Genomic DNA, 15,464 nt, shown 5'->3' with positions numbered 1-15,464 from the left:
CTAAACTCCAAAATGGGCCGAGGAAAGACAGACCATGACACATGGCGAGTGATGGTGCAAACTTACTAATTCACAAAGTCAGCGGAAGCGCTACTTGGCTCTTGCTAAGCTACAAAAATTGATGAGTGGTGGCAATGTTGTTGTGAAGCCCACTCACCTATGCTGACAATGCTAAGGACGCCAGGCTGGACATGTGTATTGACAACCAATTTTCTTAATTTACAAAAATTTTTAATTTTCAAATGCCCATTCCAAAGTGACCTCAGAGAATAATGCAGAAGGAAAGCACCCCTGCCCAGGGACAGTGGGGCATTATTGGTGGGTTTAAGCTCTCTCTTTCCTTGTATAAAGCAGATAGAGCCCAGCAGGGCTGCCACTGTTGCCCGAACCACAGGGCTTTACTGTGAGGAGAAGCCAGGCCAGGAAGGCCTGACTGCCAGGACCAGAAGTCTGTTCCAGCTCAGACAGACACTCTCCCAGAAGGGCAGGGCTAGGGGCTGGCTTACTTACCATGTAGAAAGTGATGGATTAAAGCAGTATGCCTTCCCATCGGACAGGTTCATCACTGGGATTCCATGCTGTGTCAGCAAGATCTGTGACACTGTCATGTCACTTCCTAGGGAGACAGTACAAGAATGGGTTCTGGGTGTGTTCTGATCAGCAGGTGCCTGCATATGACCTAAGGAGAAACGTAAACCACGGCTCCCATTGTCCCAGCAACACGTGCCTTCACACTGACTCAGCAACTAGGCAGCTGCTGCTCTTCTGTGCATGCTGGTCTCACTGCCACCCACTAGGCTATTTGTCACCTCTCAGAGACCCATTCAAATGTGCCCCGGGAGAGAATGCACCTTCTCCAACACTGAATGCCTCAGGCTGGGCCCAGAGCCTGGTTCATGTCAGGAACTGAAGCTCCCCACCCCCTCCCCACCCCCTGGGAACAAGGGGTGGTCCACCGCTGAGGTTACCTGCCAAGATGGAGTGTAGCGATTCTTCTTTCACCACAACTACCTGTCTGTGAACATCCCTAGGAGAGAGACAGGGAACAGCTTACTCTCCAGTTGGAGTAAATACATCAGAGTGTGCCTTGGTGGTCAGATCCCACTCTACGGTTCCTGGTATAGAGCCAGCCCTTGCTTCCCCAGACAGGGGCTCTGTGCCACAAGTGGCTTCCACTCCCCATGTGTCACTACACTACCTCTGTACAAGTCTACAGATGAGGGCTTAGGCAACAGAGCTGTGGGGTCTGCCACCAACACCATGCCAACTCTGGGAGAAGCGTGGCCAGGCTCTGGCAGCTGAGATCCCATTTCTGGACCCTGGCACATGCAATCAGGCATATGATTTGTCATGAGGTTTGCTCCTTTAAGGATGGTGGCAGGGGTAGGCAGCCTGCCCCACTTCCTTGCACATCCTCCCTCCCCCAACACGGGATGGCTATCACAAGCAGTGTATGACTGCTTAGGGCCCCTCAGGCGTTAAGACCCCCAGACCTACAGTGTCCAAGGACTGTTCTGCTGAGTGGCCTCCTTTGCTTCCTTCTTTGCCCTGCAGTGAGAGGGGATCTGCACAGCCCTATCCTGCTTGGAGCCCATCCCACCCTGGGCCTGCCTCTCACCAGACAGATAATGTGGCTGAAGCCGTGAGTGCCATGACGTAGGAACCCGTGCAGTGCAAAGTGGAGATTGGGGACGGCAGGAGGATGGGAGGGAGGAGACGGCGACCACAGGCGGAGAACACTGACAGCATCCTCTTTTCACAGGCGACACATACCACGTCACTGAAAAGGTAGAGAAGGGACAGGTGTCATGATGACAGGGAGCTGTGGCAGAGGCAGCAGCCTTGAAATGCAGAACGTTTCCTCTTTCTGTGCCCACCTATACTTGCTGTGACCTTCCTTTGAGCAGAAGCAGCAGAGGGAGAGGTAGAGCAAGGGCTTGCCACAAGGATCAGGGTAGCAGGGCTCATGGGAGCTTAGCCTAAATGAGACCTGATTAAAGAGAATGTGTTCTCTTTCCCTTCAGCGGCTGCTTGAGCTTTTCTGAGCTCAGACTAATGTTGATCCAGGGGGAGCCCACAGCAGTATCTACCACACAGGCCTCTTAGTCATTCATGGGTGCCTGGGATTGAGAAGCTCAGTCTACTCATCTTGGCAGAGAATAAAAAGGAGGTACAGAATGATGGTTCCTTCTAGGTGCAACATTATGCACCCGCTCAGAGCCCATGGGAACCGTGACCTAAGATGGAAGGCCGAGTACTTGTAGGCACTATGAAAGCATTTTACATGCAGTCTCATGATAACTAATTAAGGATCTAGTTAAAATGACTGTATCTAAGCCAATTATCTTTGTAAAATCCTTATAATAGTACCAAATACATGGTCCTGACGGCAGATCCTATACTTCAACAGACACCTGAGGAAAACACTGGTCCTCTTTTCAGATCAAGCACATGTAAAAACAGCTCCAGGGGATTGTGTCCTGGAAGCCCACGGGAAGACACTGGATGACTAACCACTGAATTAAGCTCTCCCCTCATACAGAATATGGACAGGGCTGGGCTGGGGACTCACAGGACAATCAGAAATCCATCCTGTTCTCCCTGGATGAAAATCTGGGGTCCAGAGAAGGAACCATTCCACGTCAGAGAGAGCCAGGCAGAGCTCAGCCTGGAACCTGACCAGATAAGGGAATCATAACATTTGGGTTGAAATCCTGCCTTGGGTGACCCTCTAAGACAGTTTCCCCACCTGTAACATGGTGATAATGATGCCGGCTTTATTAGGTCTTGTGGGGACTGAGATGACAGATACACGTCCTAAGCCCAGGGCAAGGCATGGTACAGGCCTCTGTGAGAGCTAGCACGTAGGGCAATGCACCATGCCTCAGACAGTAACAGTGCCACACAGCATAGCACGTGGTGCTTGGTTGACATTAAAGGCTGGGCTGGGCGAAGACCCTCACCCTTACCAACTGCCAGCAGCAGTGAGGATCCGGCTGGTGAGCACCGTCTCCCACTCCTTCCCTTCCCGGTTACACTTCAAACGACTTAGCTTCACGCCCCCCACAGCAGTCACTTCATTCTCCACTTCAATGTACATGGAGGGATCGGAGCTCACCTGTATGGAAGAAAACAAACAAAATGTCTTTTCAGGTGATGGTGGGCCCACTGAGACTTGGGTCATGTGACAGATGAGATGTTCAGAGACCCCGCAGCAGGAAAAAGACACAGAGAAGTAGACAGAGCTGGCTAGCCAACAGGACGGTGGTGGCATATGTAGTAATGGGGTGGGACAAGTAGGATGGAGGTCCAGATGTGTGGCCCCCAGAGAAGGGAGAGGGCTGGGAGCTGGCTCAGCCTCATCTCTCATGCCTAGGGAGCTGATGGATGGATAGCCCATATGGAAAACCAAGTGAGAAGAGCTGAACAGTCTGCACTCATATGGCCAAACAAGTGGGTGAGGTGGGGCAGAGGGCTGGATGCTGCTGGGAGACGGGTCCCTTCATAGATCCCCAGAAACCAAGAACAGCCCTAAGCGGCACTCAGTGGTAAAGCCCCTGGGTTATGGGGTGGGGCAGCTAGAGTTTGGAAAAGGGTTTGTGTGCCCTGTCTCCGAGTACATCAACAACAAGAACAAACCATGTAGGTCCCTACCTTTAGGCCCAGAAAGCCTTGTGGTGGGAAGGGCTGACACCTCTGGTATCCCATGAGGACCAGCTTGGGTGGGGCAGTGTATGCTCAGTAGAAAGTGACCTGTATGCGGGGCCCTAGAAGGTTTCCCAAGGATGTGCATCTGAGCTGAGGAACAAGAGGCATAAACCTATGGCACGTCCAAGGTCAGGGGCTAGACTGAGTGAATGGAAGAGCTCTGGGTATAAAGGATTCTTTGCTCTAGAGCTGTGCTTTGAACAAGCACATGGTCATAAGCTTCTACTCCAAGAGCTCAAACAGCTCTGATGATGACTCTGCTGGGTCCTGGGAAGAGGACAGGGCCAGTGAGCTGGTTGAGAGACAGGCCATTATGATGCAGTCCAACTATATCAAGTCTGAGGCTACCAAAGGCTGAATGTGGAGCTGAAGGAGGCTACCAAAAGGAACAACTGAGACAAGTCTTGAAGGAGCTGGCCATCCAGAAGATGGCAGCAGGACTGGAAGAGCGAAGCACAGAGAAGAGAAATGTGCATGTGTGTGGGCAGGCAGCAAGGGGGCCCTTGGGGAAGAGGCTAGTAATGGGCCCTGATCAGCTACAATTTCCCCCAGAAAGAGATGGAGAGCCCCTGGAACGCAGCCCTAAGTCAGTGACAATTGAGGGTTTACACAGGGGGAGAGTGGAGAGAATGTGCACGCTTGTTGGGGGAGACAGGAAACCTACTCACCTGGAGGGTAAATGCTCTCTGGGGGCCTGGCATGGGCAGCTTCAGTGCAGGTGCTGGTACAGACAAACACACGGTGTCCTTCTCTGCGGTCAGGGCAGCTGGGGACTGCAAGAGCAGAAATGTCCCTGAGCCCCACCCCAGCACTGTAGGGCAATGTCAGGTAAAGGTGAGTCACCCACAGGTGACACCGGGCTGGTTCCCCAGGCATTTCCACCCACTCTGTGAGGGTGAAAGTGCAGATGAATGCTCTAAAGATCCTCACTTTCCAGATGAATAGCTGACCTCAGGGCACTGCTCAAGGACTCTGAGTGGGTTGAGCGCCAGGTGTGGGGCAGCATGGCCTCCATACTACCTCTGGGGGTACGCATGTCTCGCCAACTATTCCCAACTGATAAGGCACACTGTGGCATGCACAGCCTCTCTTATCCCACTTGGGCACATGGGGACTCCAGCACTGAGGTTATGAGGTAGGCTGGGGGAGGCAGCATGGGCCCGATGGCCTCACCTGGACAGACAGAGAAACAGGCATGAGCCGAGACTCCTTCCGAGGTCGTCCTTTCTTCTTCTTCTCCACTGTTTCCACCTCAAGCTCCAGTTTTCGCTTGGACAGCGAGGAGGGCTTGGCCACAGGGACTTTTTCGTCGCTGTCACTGCTGCTCTCCAGGAGGTCCCGGGGCCTCAGGTCTTTCACAAGGTTCTGCTCTTTCAACCTGCGCAAACAGACATCCATGGCTTTCTCCATGTGTCTATTACATTTATAATGATGAATAAAATCCATACTCATCGCCAAAAGTTAATAAATAAAAATTGTAAGAAAGGACTTCTGGTTTCTGCTCCAACATGCAAAGGGGTTGGAAGTTGTCTCTCTCATCTTCAAAGTAAGAGGAAAGCTGAAAAACTGAAAATCAACAACTCTTCTTAGATTCGTCAGAGAAGTAAGGTCACAAGGCAAACTGCCACCCTGAAAACTGGAGACACCAGGTGAAGACATAAAGCTATAGCTCACCCGCAGCCAAAGCCCCTGGAGCCCTAACTGGTAGGAAGACTTAAAATAACTGGTACACTGCTAGAGGTTGAGTGTGGGCTGGCTTGTGAGTTAAAACTCTTGGGGGGTCCAGTGGCAGAAGGGTACCCACACTTATGTTAACTTTACTTCCAGGAGCTCCAACAGGCTCTCATGGGTGAAGATCAGCGATGGAAAAATCCCCTGTGTGCTTTGGGCTGGCAGGGGGGGAAGAAAACCAGTTGAAACACACCCAGAGTTCCCTTCTCCTTAACAAAAGCCTACCTTTAAGAGGAACTACTTTACTAGAGTCCTATATAACTTGTGGGCAGGGCAATTAACCAACTACAGAGTAGCCTTACACACACACACACACACACACACACACACAGGTTAAGGAACTCATCTGAAGGTCATAGCCCAGGGTCTCTGGTCCAAAAAACAAAAGATTTAATCACAAGATAAGAGAATGTGTCTCCTCCCCCAAATCTCACCACCAATTAGACAGGGCTCAGGTATAATAAGGGTAGAATAACTAGTTTGAAGCTAGCAGAGGTTAGTTCATGAATTTAAGGAAAGGAGCTAGTTCCATAACTAAAAAGGCAAGGCAAAGCTTCAAGTGCTAATGTAGAATCTGCAGATAGTTATCCAGAAGATCTAGCTAAGATAATTAGCAAAGGTGGCTGCATCAAACAACAGATTTTCAATATACATGAAACAGCCTTGTATTGAAAGTAGATGCTATCTAGGACTTTTACACTTTTTTAAAGCTTATTTATTTTGAGAGAGGGAGAGAGAGAGCACGAGCAGGGGAGGGGCAGAGAGAGAGGGAGAGAGAGAGAACCCCAAGAAGGCTCCACACTATCAGCACACAGCTGGACATGGGACTTGAACTCACAAACTGTGAGATAACAATCTGAGCTGAAATCAAGAGTCGGATGCTTAACTGAGCCACCCAACCACCTCTAGGACTTAAAAAAAATTTTTTTTTATTTATCTTGAGAGAGAGAGAGGGTGAGACAGAGATAGATACAGAGAGAGAGAGAGAGAGAGAGAGAGAGAGAGAGAGGAGAAGAGAAGAGAAGAGAAGAGAAGAGAAGAGAAGAGAAGAGAAGAGAGAGACACTCCCAAGCTGGCTCTGTGCTTTCAGCCTGATGCAGGGCTCAATCCTCCCACAAACCATGAGATCATGACCTGAGCCAAAATCAAGAGACGAACATCCAACCCACTGAGCCACTCAGGCATCCCTATCTAGGACTTCCATAGCTAGACAGAAGAAGCCAATGCCTGGCTTCAAAGGACAGGCTGACTCTATTGTTAGGGGCCAATGCAGCTGGTGACTTTAAGTAGAAGTCAATCTTCACTTACCATTCAAAAAATCCTAGGGCCTTAAGAATTATGCTACATCTACTCTGCCTATATCCTATAAACAGAACAAAGTCTAGAGAGAGCATATCTGTTTACAACATGGCTTACTACATATTTTAAGCTTACTGTTGTGACCTACTGCTCAGATAGAAAGATTCCTTTAAAAATATTACTGGTTCGGGGCACCTGGGTGGCTCAGTCGGTTAAGCGTCCGACTTCAGCTCAGGTCACGATCTCACGGTCCGTGAGTTCGAGCCCCGCGTCGGGCTCTGGGCTGATGATGGCCCAGAGCCTGGAGCCTGCTTCTGATTCTGTGTCTCCCTCTCTCTCTGACCCTCCCCCGTTCATGCTCTGTCTCTCTCTGTCTCAAAAATAAATAAACGTTAAAAAAAATTAAAAAAAAAAATATTACTGGTTCACTGACAATACACCTAGTCACCCAGGAACTCTGATAGAGATATATGAAATTAATGTTGTTTTCATGCTTGCTAGCACATCTGTTCTGCAGGCCATAGATCAAAAGGTAGTTTTGACTTTCAAGTCTTAATTATTAAGGAAATACATTTTCTAAGGCTATAACTGCCACAGACAGTGATTCCTGTGATGGATATGGACAAGGTAAATGGAAAACCTTCATCATCTAGATGCCATTAAGAACATTCAAGATTCATGGGAAGAGGTCAAAATAGCAACATAAACAGGAGTTTGGAATAAGTAAATTCCAACTCTCATGGATAACTTTCAGGGGTTCAAGACTTTATTGGAAGAAGTAACTGCAGATGTGGTTGAAATGGCAAGAGATCTAGAATGAGAAGTGGAGCCTGAAGATGTGACTGAGTTGCTACTATCTCAGGATCAAGCCTGAATGGATGAGCAGTTACTTCTCATGGTTTAGCAGAGAAAGTGATTTTTTTTATGTTTGTTTATTTTTGAGAGAGACAAAGAGAGCCCAAGTGGGGCAAGGACAGATAGAAGGGGAGAGAGGATCTGAAGTGAGTTCTGTGCTGACAGCAGCAAGCCTGATGTGGGGCTCAAACTCATGAGGCACGAGACCATGACCTGGGCCGATGTCAGATGCTCAACTGACTGAGCCACCCAGGTGCCCTGAGAAAGTGGTTTCTTGAGACGGAATCTAGAACTGAAGATGCTGTTAAGACTGTTGAAATGACAACAAAGGATTTAGAATATGACATAAACTCAGTTGATCAAACAGTAGCAGGCTTTGAGAAGATGGACTCCAATTTTGAAAGAAGTTCTGCTGCGTGTAAAATGCTATCAAATAGCATCATATGCTAGAGAGATTGTTCATAAGAGGTAGAGATTGCTCATAAGAGTCAATCGATGTAGCAAATTTCATTGTCTTATTTAAAGAAATTTCCACAGCCACCTCAGCCTTCAGCAATCACCACCTTGATCAGTCAGTAGCCATTAACACTGAGGCAGACCCTCCCCCAGCAAAAAGATTATGACTTGCTGAAAGCAGAGATGATGGTTAGCATTTTTTAGCAATGAAGTATTTTTTCCCTTAAGGTATGTACATTGCTTTCTTAGATATAATGCTATTATTGAACACTTACTAGACTACCATAGAGTATAAGCAACTTTTACATGTACTAGGAAACCAAAATATTCATTTAGCTTGCTTCACTACAATATTTGCTTTATTGTGGTGGTCTGGAACCTGCAACATCTCCAACATATACCCGTATGCCATTCTAACTCTACTTAAAATAAAACTGGAGTAGCTATATTAATTTCAGACAAAGTAGACACCAGACTAAGGAAAATTATTAAGGATAAAGAGGAGCATTACATAATGATAAAAGGGACCTAAATGTATACATGCCTAACAAGAGAGTGTCAAAATACATGTGGCAAAAACTGATAGAACTGCAAGAAGTAGACAAATCGACAATTACAAGTGGAGATTTCACTCTACCTCTATTAGTAATTCAAAGATCCAGGAGACAGAAAATCAATAAGGAAATAATTAAATGAAAAGTACTATCATTTGAATTTAGCTGATATTTATAAAATACTTCATTCAACAATAATATACACATTCTTCTCCAGATCACAAAGAATATTCAGTAAGGTAGACCACATTCTGGTTCATAAAACATACTTAGAAAATAATTTTTTTTTAACACGTATTTATTTTTGAGAGACAGAGAGACAGCGTGAGCAGAGGAGGGGCAGAGAGAGAGGGAGACACAGAATCTGAAAGCAGGCTCCAGGCTCTGAGCTGCCAGCACACAGCCTGATGGGGGGCTTGAACTCACAAACTGTGAGATCATGACCTGAGCCGAAGTCAGTTGCTCAACTGACTAAGCCACCCAAGGGCCTCAACAAATTTAAAAGAATAAAAATCATACAAAGTATGTTTCAGGTCCACAACAGAATTAACCTAGACAATAATAACAGAAAGCTACCAGAAAATCCCCAGAGATTAAACCACAGACTTCTAAACAATATATGGGTCAAAGTCTCAAGAGAAATGTAAAAACATTTAATTAAATGAAAAAGTGCAATTTATCAAAATTTGTGGAACACAGTCAAAGCAGTGCTTAGAAGGAAATTTGTAGCAGAGAATGCATATTTTAGAAAAGAAGAAAGACCTGATATAAAAAATCTAAACTTTACCTTTAGGAACTAGAAAAAGACGAACAAGCAGAAGCAAATAAATAATAAGTAGCAATATAATAATATATTAAGGCAATAATAAGCAAGATAATATAAAGCAAATAGAAAATATAAATAATAAAAACTAGAAGAGAAACCCATGAAATTAAAGACAGGAAAACAACAGAGGAAAATCAATGAAATAAATAACTGATTCTTTGAAAAGAGCAATAAAATTAATAAACTTGTAGCTAGGCTAAGAAAAAAAGGGAAAAGACACAAATCACTAATGTCAGAAATGCAAAGGGGCCTTCACTACTGATCCCCTGGACAATAAAAGGAAGATAAAGGAATATTATGAATATACCCACAGATTGGATAACTTGGATGAAATGGGCCAGTTTCTTGAAACAAAAAAAATCCACTAAAACTCACACAAGGAAAAAGAACTCATCTGAATAGGCCTATTAAAGAAATTGAATCAACAATTAGTAACTTTCCAAGAAAAAAAAGTACCAGGTCCACAGTCTTACTGGTGAATTCTACCAAATATTTAAGGAAAAAATTATACCAATTCTCTACAATATATTCTAGAGAAGAGAAGAAGAGGAGGTAGATCCTAACACTCATGAGGCAAATATTACCCAAATAAAAAATCAGATACTGATATTACAAGAAAAAAACAACACTATAGGCCAGTATCGCTCATGAACATAGATGTAAAAATCTTCAACAAAATATTGGCATATTGAATCCAACAATGTATAAGAATTACATACAATGACCAAATGGAATTTACTGTAGAAATGCATACTAGCTTAACATTCAAAGTGATTAATGTAGCATTGGTGGTATAGTGGTGAGCATAGCTGACTTCCAAAGTGATTAATGTAATCCATCACGCCCAACAAAGCTGAAGAAAAATCTTATGATCAATAGATGCAGAAAAGGCATTTGACAAAACCTAACATCCAGTCATGACAAAAAAAAAACTCTTAGGGACGCCTGGGTGGCTCAGTTGGTTACTTTGGCTTAGATCATGATCTTACAGTTCATGGGTTTGAGCCCTATGTTGGGCTCTGTGCTGACAGCTCAGAGCCTGGAGCCTACTTTGGATTCTGTGTCTCTGTTTCTCTCTGTCTCTCCCCAACTCGTGCTCTCTCTTTCTCTCTCAAAAATAAACATTAAAAAAACCCAAAAAAAACCCAACATCAACAAAAAAACAAACCCAACCAAATTCTTAGCAAACCAGGATTAGAGAACTTCCTCAATCTGATAAAGAATATCCACAAAAAAACTTACAGCTAACATCATACTTGATGGTGAGACACTAGATGCTTTCTCATAAGACTGAGAAGGCAGCAAGGATGTCCCCTCTCATTAGTTCTAATATTGTAGTAAAAGTCCTAGCTAATGCAGCAAGGTAAGACAGAGAAATAAAAGGCATACAGATTGGGAAGGAGAAATAAAGCTGTCTTTATTTGCAGATGACATAATTGTCTTTGTAGAAAATCTCCAAGAATCAAAACAACAAAAACAGAATAAGCAATTATAGCAAGGCTTCAGGATACAAAGTTAACATACAAAAGTCCATGGCAGTAATGAACAACTGGTATTTGAAATTGTAATTACAATACTATTTACATTAGCATCAAAAATGAAGTAATTAGATATAAATCTAACAAAATATATCTAAATTCTAAATGAGGAAAACTATAAAACTGATGAAAGAAATCAAAGAACTAAAAAATGGAGATATTCTATGTTCATGGATAAAGGACTCAATATTGTTAAGATGTCAATTGTTCATAACTTGATCTAGAGATTAAATGGAATCCTAATAAAAATCCCAGGAAATTATTTTGTATGTATTGACAAACTGGTTCTAAAGTTTATATGGAAAGGCAAAAGACCTAGAAATAGATCCATACAAATATAGTCAACTCATTTTTGATTAAGGCAAAGGCATAGAAAAGATAGTCTTTCAACAAATAATGCTGGAACAACTGGACAATCACATGCAAAAACTGAATCTAGACACATACCTTACATCTTCCACAAACATTAATTCAAAATGGATCATAGATCTATGTGGAAAATGCAAAACTATAAAATGAGAACTTAGAAAAAAACACAGTAGGAAGTCTAGATGAGCTTGGTTTTACATTACAAAGAGCTCACCAGGGTAAGTGTAGTTACCATCTGTCACCACACAAATTACTACAATACTATTGACTACAGTGGCAATGAGTTTTTGATATGATACTGAAAGCATGATCCATGACAGAAAAAATTTGGTTAGGTTGGACTTCTTTAACATTAGAAAATTATGCTCTGAGAAAGACATTGATAAAAGAATGAAAGGATAAGCCACAGACTGGGAAAAAATATTTACAAATCACATTATCTGAGTAAGGACTTGTATCCAAAATATACAAAGAATTTGTAGAACAGTAAGAAAACAAGCAACCCAATTTAAAAAATAAACAAAAGATCTAAAGGGGCACCTCACCAAAGAAGATCCAGATGGCTAATAAGCATATGAAAAGATGGTCAACATTAGAAGTGAAAATCAGGGAATTGAAAATTAAAAAAATAAGAGATCACTCAATGATTATTAAAATGGTTAAAACCTAAAAAACTAATAACAAATGCTGAGCAAGGATGTGATCAAAAGAACTCAATCACTGTTGGTGGGAATGCAGTCATTGTGAAATATAGCCTGGGAGTTTCTTTAAAGCTAAACCTAGTTAGTCTTATGGCATGGCTCAGCAATGGCACTCCTAGGTATTTGCCCGAGTTGAAAACATTTATTCACACAAAAACCTCTACATGAATGTTCATAGCAGCCTTATATATTGTTTATACATAACTCCCCAAAATGGAAACTACCAAGATGTCCTTCAATGGGGGAATGGATAAACTGTGATATATACAAACTGTGGTACATCCATACAATGGAATATTATTTGGTAAAAAAAAAAGAAATGAGCTATCAAACCATGAAAATGCATGTAAGAACATTAAATAGATATTGCTAAGTGAAAGATGCCCGTTAGAAAAGGCTACATACAGTATGATTCCAATTATATGACGTTCTAGAAAAGGCAAAACTATGGAGACAGTAAAAAGGCCAGTGATTGTCAGGTGTTCAGGGAGGAGGAAGGGATCAATGAATAGCTACAGTACAAGGGATATTTAGGGAGAGGAAATTAGTGTGCATGATTATAATGCTGGATACATGACATTATGCATTTGTCAAAACACATACAACTATACAACACAAAGAGTGAACTCTAAACAATGGACAGTACTTCATAAAAAATTGTTAAAAAGCTTTAAAGTATAGGACTAAATACCCAGTGGAGTGTAATAATGGAATGTGATTATGTAGGACAGCATCCTTGTTTAGGAAGTGCCTCTCATAGGAAGAAGTGTCATGTGTTTATCATATGTGTTGTAGAGTAAAAGTAAAATCAAAACTGACAAACATGACAAAACCCGGTGAATCTAGGTGAAGGGTACAAAGATGTTCAATGGACTATTTTTCCATGTTGCTCAAGGTTTTAAAGTTTCAAAACAAAAGCCTATGAAAAAAAAGCCACTTCCAAGTCCTAGGTGCTGCTGACATAGAAAATGTCTCATGCATTTTCTTGCACTTCTTCATTTTAATCTGTGTATATGTATGTGTGTAATGTGTTTATTTTTGGTGAATAGCTTTACTGAGATGTAACCCACATACCACACAATTGATGAACTTAAAATATACCATTCAACAGTTCTTGGTATCTTCACAAAGTTGTGCAACAGTCGCAATAGCAATTTCAGAGCATTTTCATCATCTCAGAAATAAACTCTGTATCTGTTACCACCCCCCAATTCTCCCATTCTAGTCCATTTTCTGTTTTCATAGATCTCCCCTGATGGGATGATCTAATCTATTTCCATTTCCAGAGATGTCCCCATTCTGGACATTTCCTATAAATGGAATCACAGAATATGTGACATCCAGCATTGGTTTCTTTCACTTCACATGTTTTCAAGGTTCATCCATGCTGTAGAATGTATTGGTACTCGACTCCTTTTTTATGACTGAATAGTACTTCATTATATGGATAACCACACCTTGCTTCCGTTAATGAACATTTGGTTGGTTTAAAGTTTTTGGCTACTGTGTATAATGCTGATAGGAACATTCATAAAGACATTCAATAAACGTTATTTGCATAGGCATGTTTTCATTTTTCTTGGATATTTACTGAAGACTGAAATTCTTGTGTCGGGGCCCTGGGTGGCTTGGTTGGTTAAACATCTGACTTCAGCTCAGCTCATGATCTCATGGTTCATGAGTACGAGTCCCGCATCAGGCTCTGTGCTGACTGCTAGGAGCCTGGAGCTTGCTTCAGATTCTGTCTCCTGCTCTCTCTGTCCCTCTTCCACTCATGCTCTCTCTCTCAAAACATTTAAAAGAAGTTCCTTTGTCAAATGGCTATTTGAACATTCATATTAACGTTCAAATAAATGTTATTTGCGTAGGCAGGTTTTCATTTTTCTTGGGTATTTACTGAGGACTGTCAAGTGTTATGCCTATGTTTAATTTTTTAAGGAACTGCCACACTGTTTTCCAAAGTGTCTACCATTCTATATACCCGACAGCAGTGTACGAAAGTCCCAATTTCTTCACATTGATGCCAATACTTATTATCTATCTTTTGATTTCCTAGTAGTGTGGAGTGGAATCTTGTGGTTCTACTTGTATTTCCCCAATGGCTAATAATGTTGAGTATTTTTTCACTTGCTTAATGGGTATTTGTATATCATATTTAAAAACAGCTATTTAAATCCTTGGCCCATTTAAAAATTGTGTCATTAATCTATTACTGAGTTGCATGAGTTGTAAGAATACTTGTATTCTAGAAATAAGTCCTTTATTAGAAATATGATTAGCAAATATTTTTCCCAGTTCTAGTTTTTTCCCCACCATCTTGATAGTGTCCTTTGAAGCACAAGTGGTAAATTTTAATGAAATACAATTTACCTATTTCTTCTTTGCTTTGATTTTGCTTTCATCTCCAAAAGTCCATTAGCAAATCCAAAGTCACAAGAGTTCTGTAGTTTGGCTATTACATTTATTTCTTTCATCTATTTTGAGTTAATTTTTGTATGCAGTGTGAAGTAAGGACCCGACTTTATGTTTTTGCATGTGGATATCCTGCTGTCCCAGTAACATTTGTTGATAAGACTGTTCTTTCAGGAGCATCTGGGTGCCTCAGTTGGTTATGCATCTGACTCTTAACTTGGGTTCGGGTCCTAATCTCACAATTTGTGAATTTGAGCCCCACATCAGGCTCTGCACCGACAGTGCAGAGCCTGCTTGGGATTCTCTCTCTCTCCTTCTCTCCCCCACTTTTTCTCAAAATAAACAAACTTAAAAAAAAAAACAAAACTCCTCTTTCTCCATCCATTGAATGGTCTTGGTGCCCTTGTTAAAAATCAACTGATCACAGAAATGTGAGTTATTTCCAGGATCTCAGTTCTATTCTTTTGACCTATAAGGTTTGTCCTTGTGCTAGTACCACACTATCATGATTACTATTGCTCTGCACTAAGGTTTGAACTCAGGAAGTGTGAGTCCTCCAATTTTGCTTTTTTCCCCTCAGGACTGTTTGGGCTATTCTGGGGCCTTTGAGTTTCCACATGAACTTTGGGATCAGAGTGTTAATTTCTAAGCTAGCTAGAATTCTGAAAGGGATTGCATTGAATCTGTAGATCAATTTTGGTACTACTACCATGTTAACAATATTAAGACATCCAATGGAATGTCTTTCCATTTGCTTAGGTCTTTGGTACAACAATGAGTTGTAGCATCCAAAATATAAGCTTTATACGGTATTTTTGTTAAATTTACTCATAAACATTTAATTCTTTTCTGTGCAATTGTAATTATTGTCTTAACTTCGTTTTTTGATTGTTCTTTACAAGTGTAGAGAAATACAACTGATTTTTATAGATTGATCCTGTACCTTCCAATCTTGAAGTCATTTAGCCTAGAAACTCTAGTACAATGTCTTGTTCCTGTTCATTTTCCTTAGGAA

The 15,464-nt window shown here is 42.2% G+C and overlaps 1 protein-coding gene across 3 annotated transcripts in view; it reads right to left on the bottom strand.

Moving 5' to 3' along the window:
* Positions 1-15,464, bottom strand: part of LOC124525662 (protein HIRA) — a 105,735-nt gene that overhangs the window by 19,700 nt on the left and 70,571 nt on the right. For all 3 annotated transcript variants that reach the window (XM_047098205.1, XM_047098206.1, XM_047098207.1), the window contains 6 exons: positions 4,882-5,086; positions 4,377-4,481; positions 2,970-3,118; positions 1,619-1,780; positions 969-1,027; positions 511-616 (listed from right to left, as the gene is read on the bottom strand). In XM_047098205.1, the coding sequence (XP_046954161.1) occupies positions 511-616; positions 969-1,027; positions 1,619-1,780; positions 2,970-3,118; positions 4,377-4,481; positions 4,882-5,086 (786 nt within the window). The remainder of the gene's footprint in view (positions 1-510; positions 617-968; positions 1,028-1,618; positions 1,781-2,969; positions 3,119-4,376; positions 4,482-4,881; positions 5,087-15,464) is intronic.

This window comes from Lynx rufus, unplaced genomic scaffold, assembly GCF_022079265.1.
Source record: "Lynx rufus isolate CCGP_SWC_20201006 ecotype Redwood Valley unplaced genomic scaffold, mLynRuf1.p SCAF_45, whole genome shotgun sequence".
NCBI lineage: Eukaryota > Metazoa > Chordata > Mammalia > Carnivora > Felidae > Lynx > Lynx rufus.
Note: the sequence above shows the minus strand (reverse complement) of the source record. Positions and strands in the feature narration are given on the sequence as shown.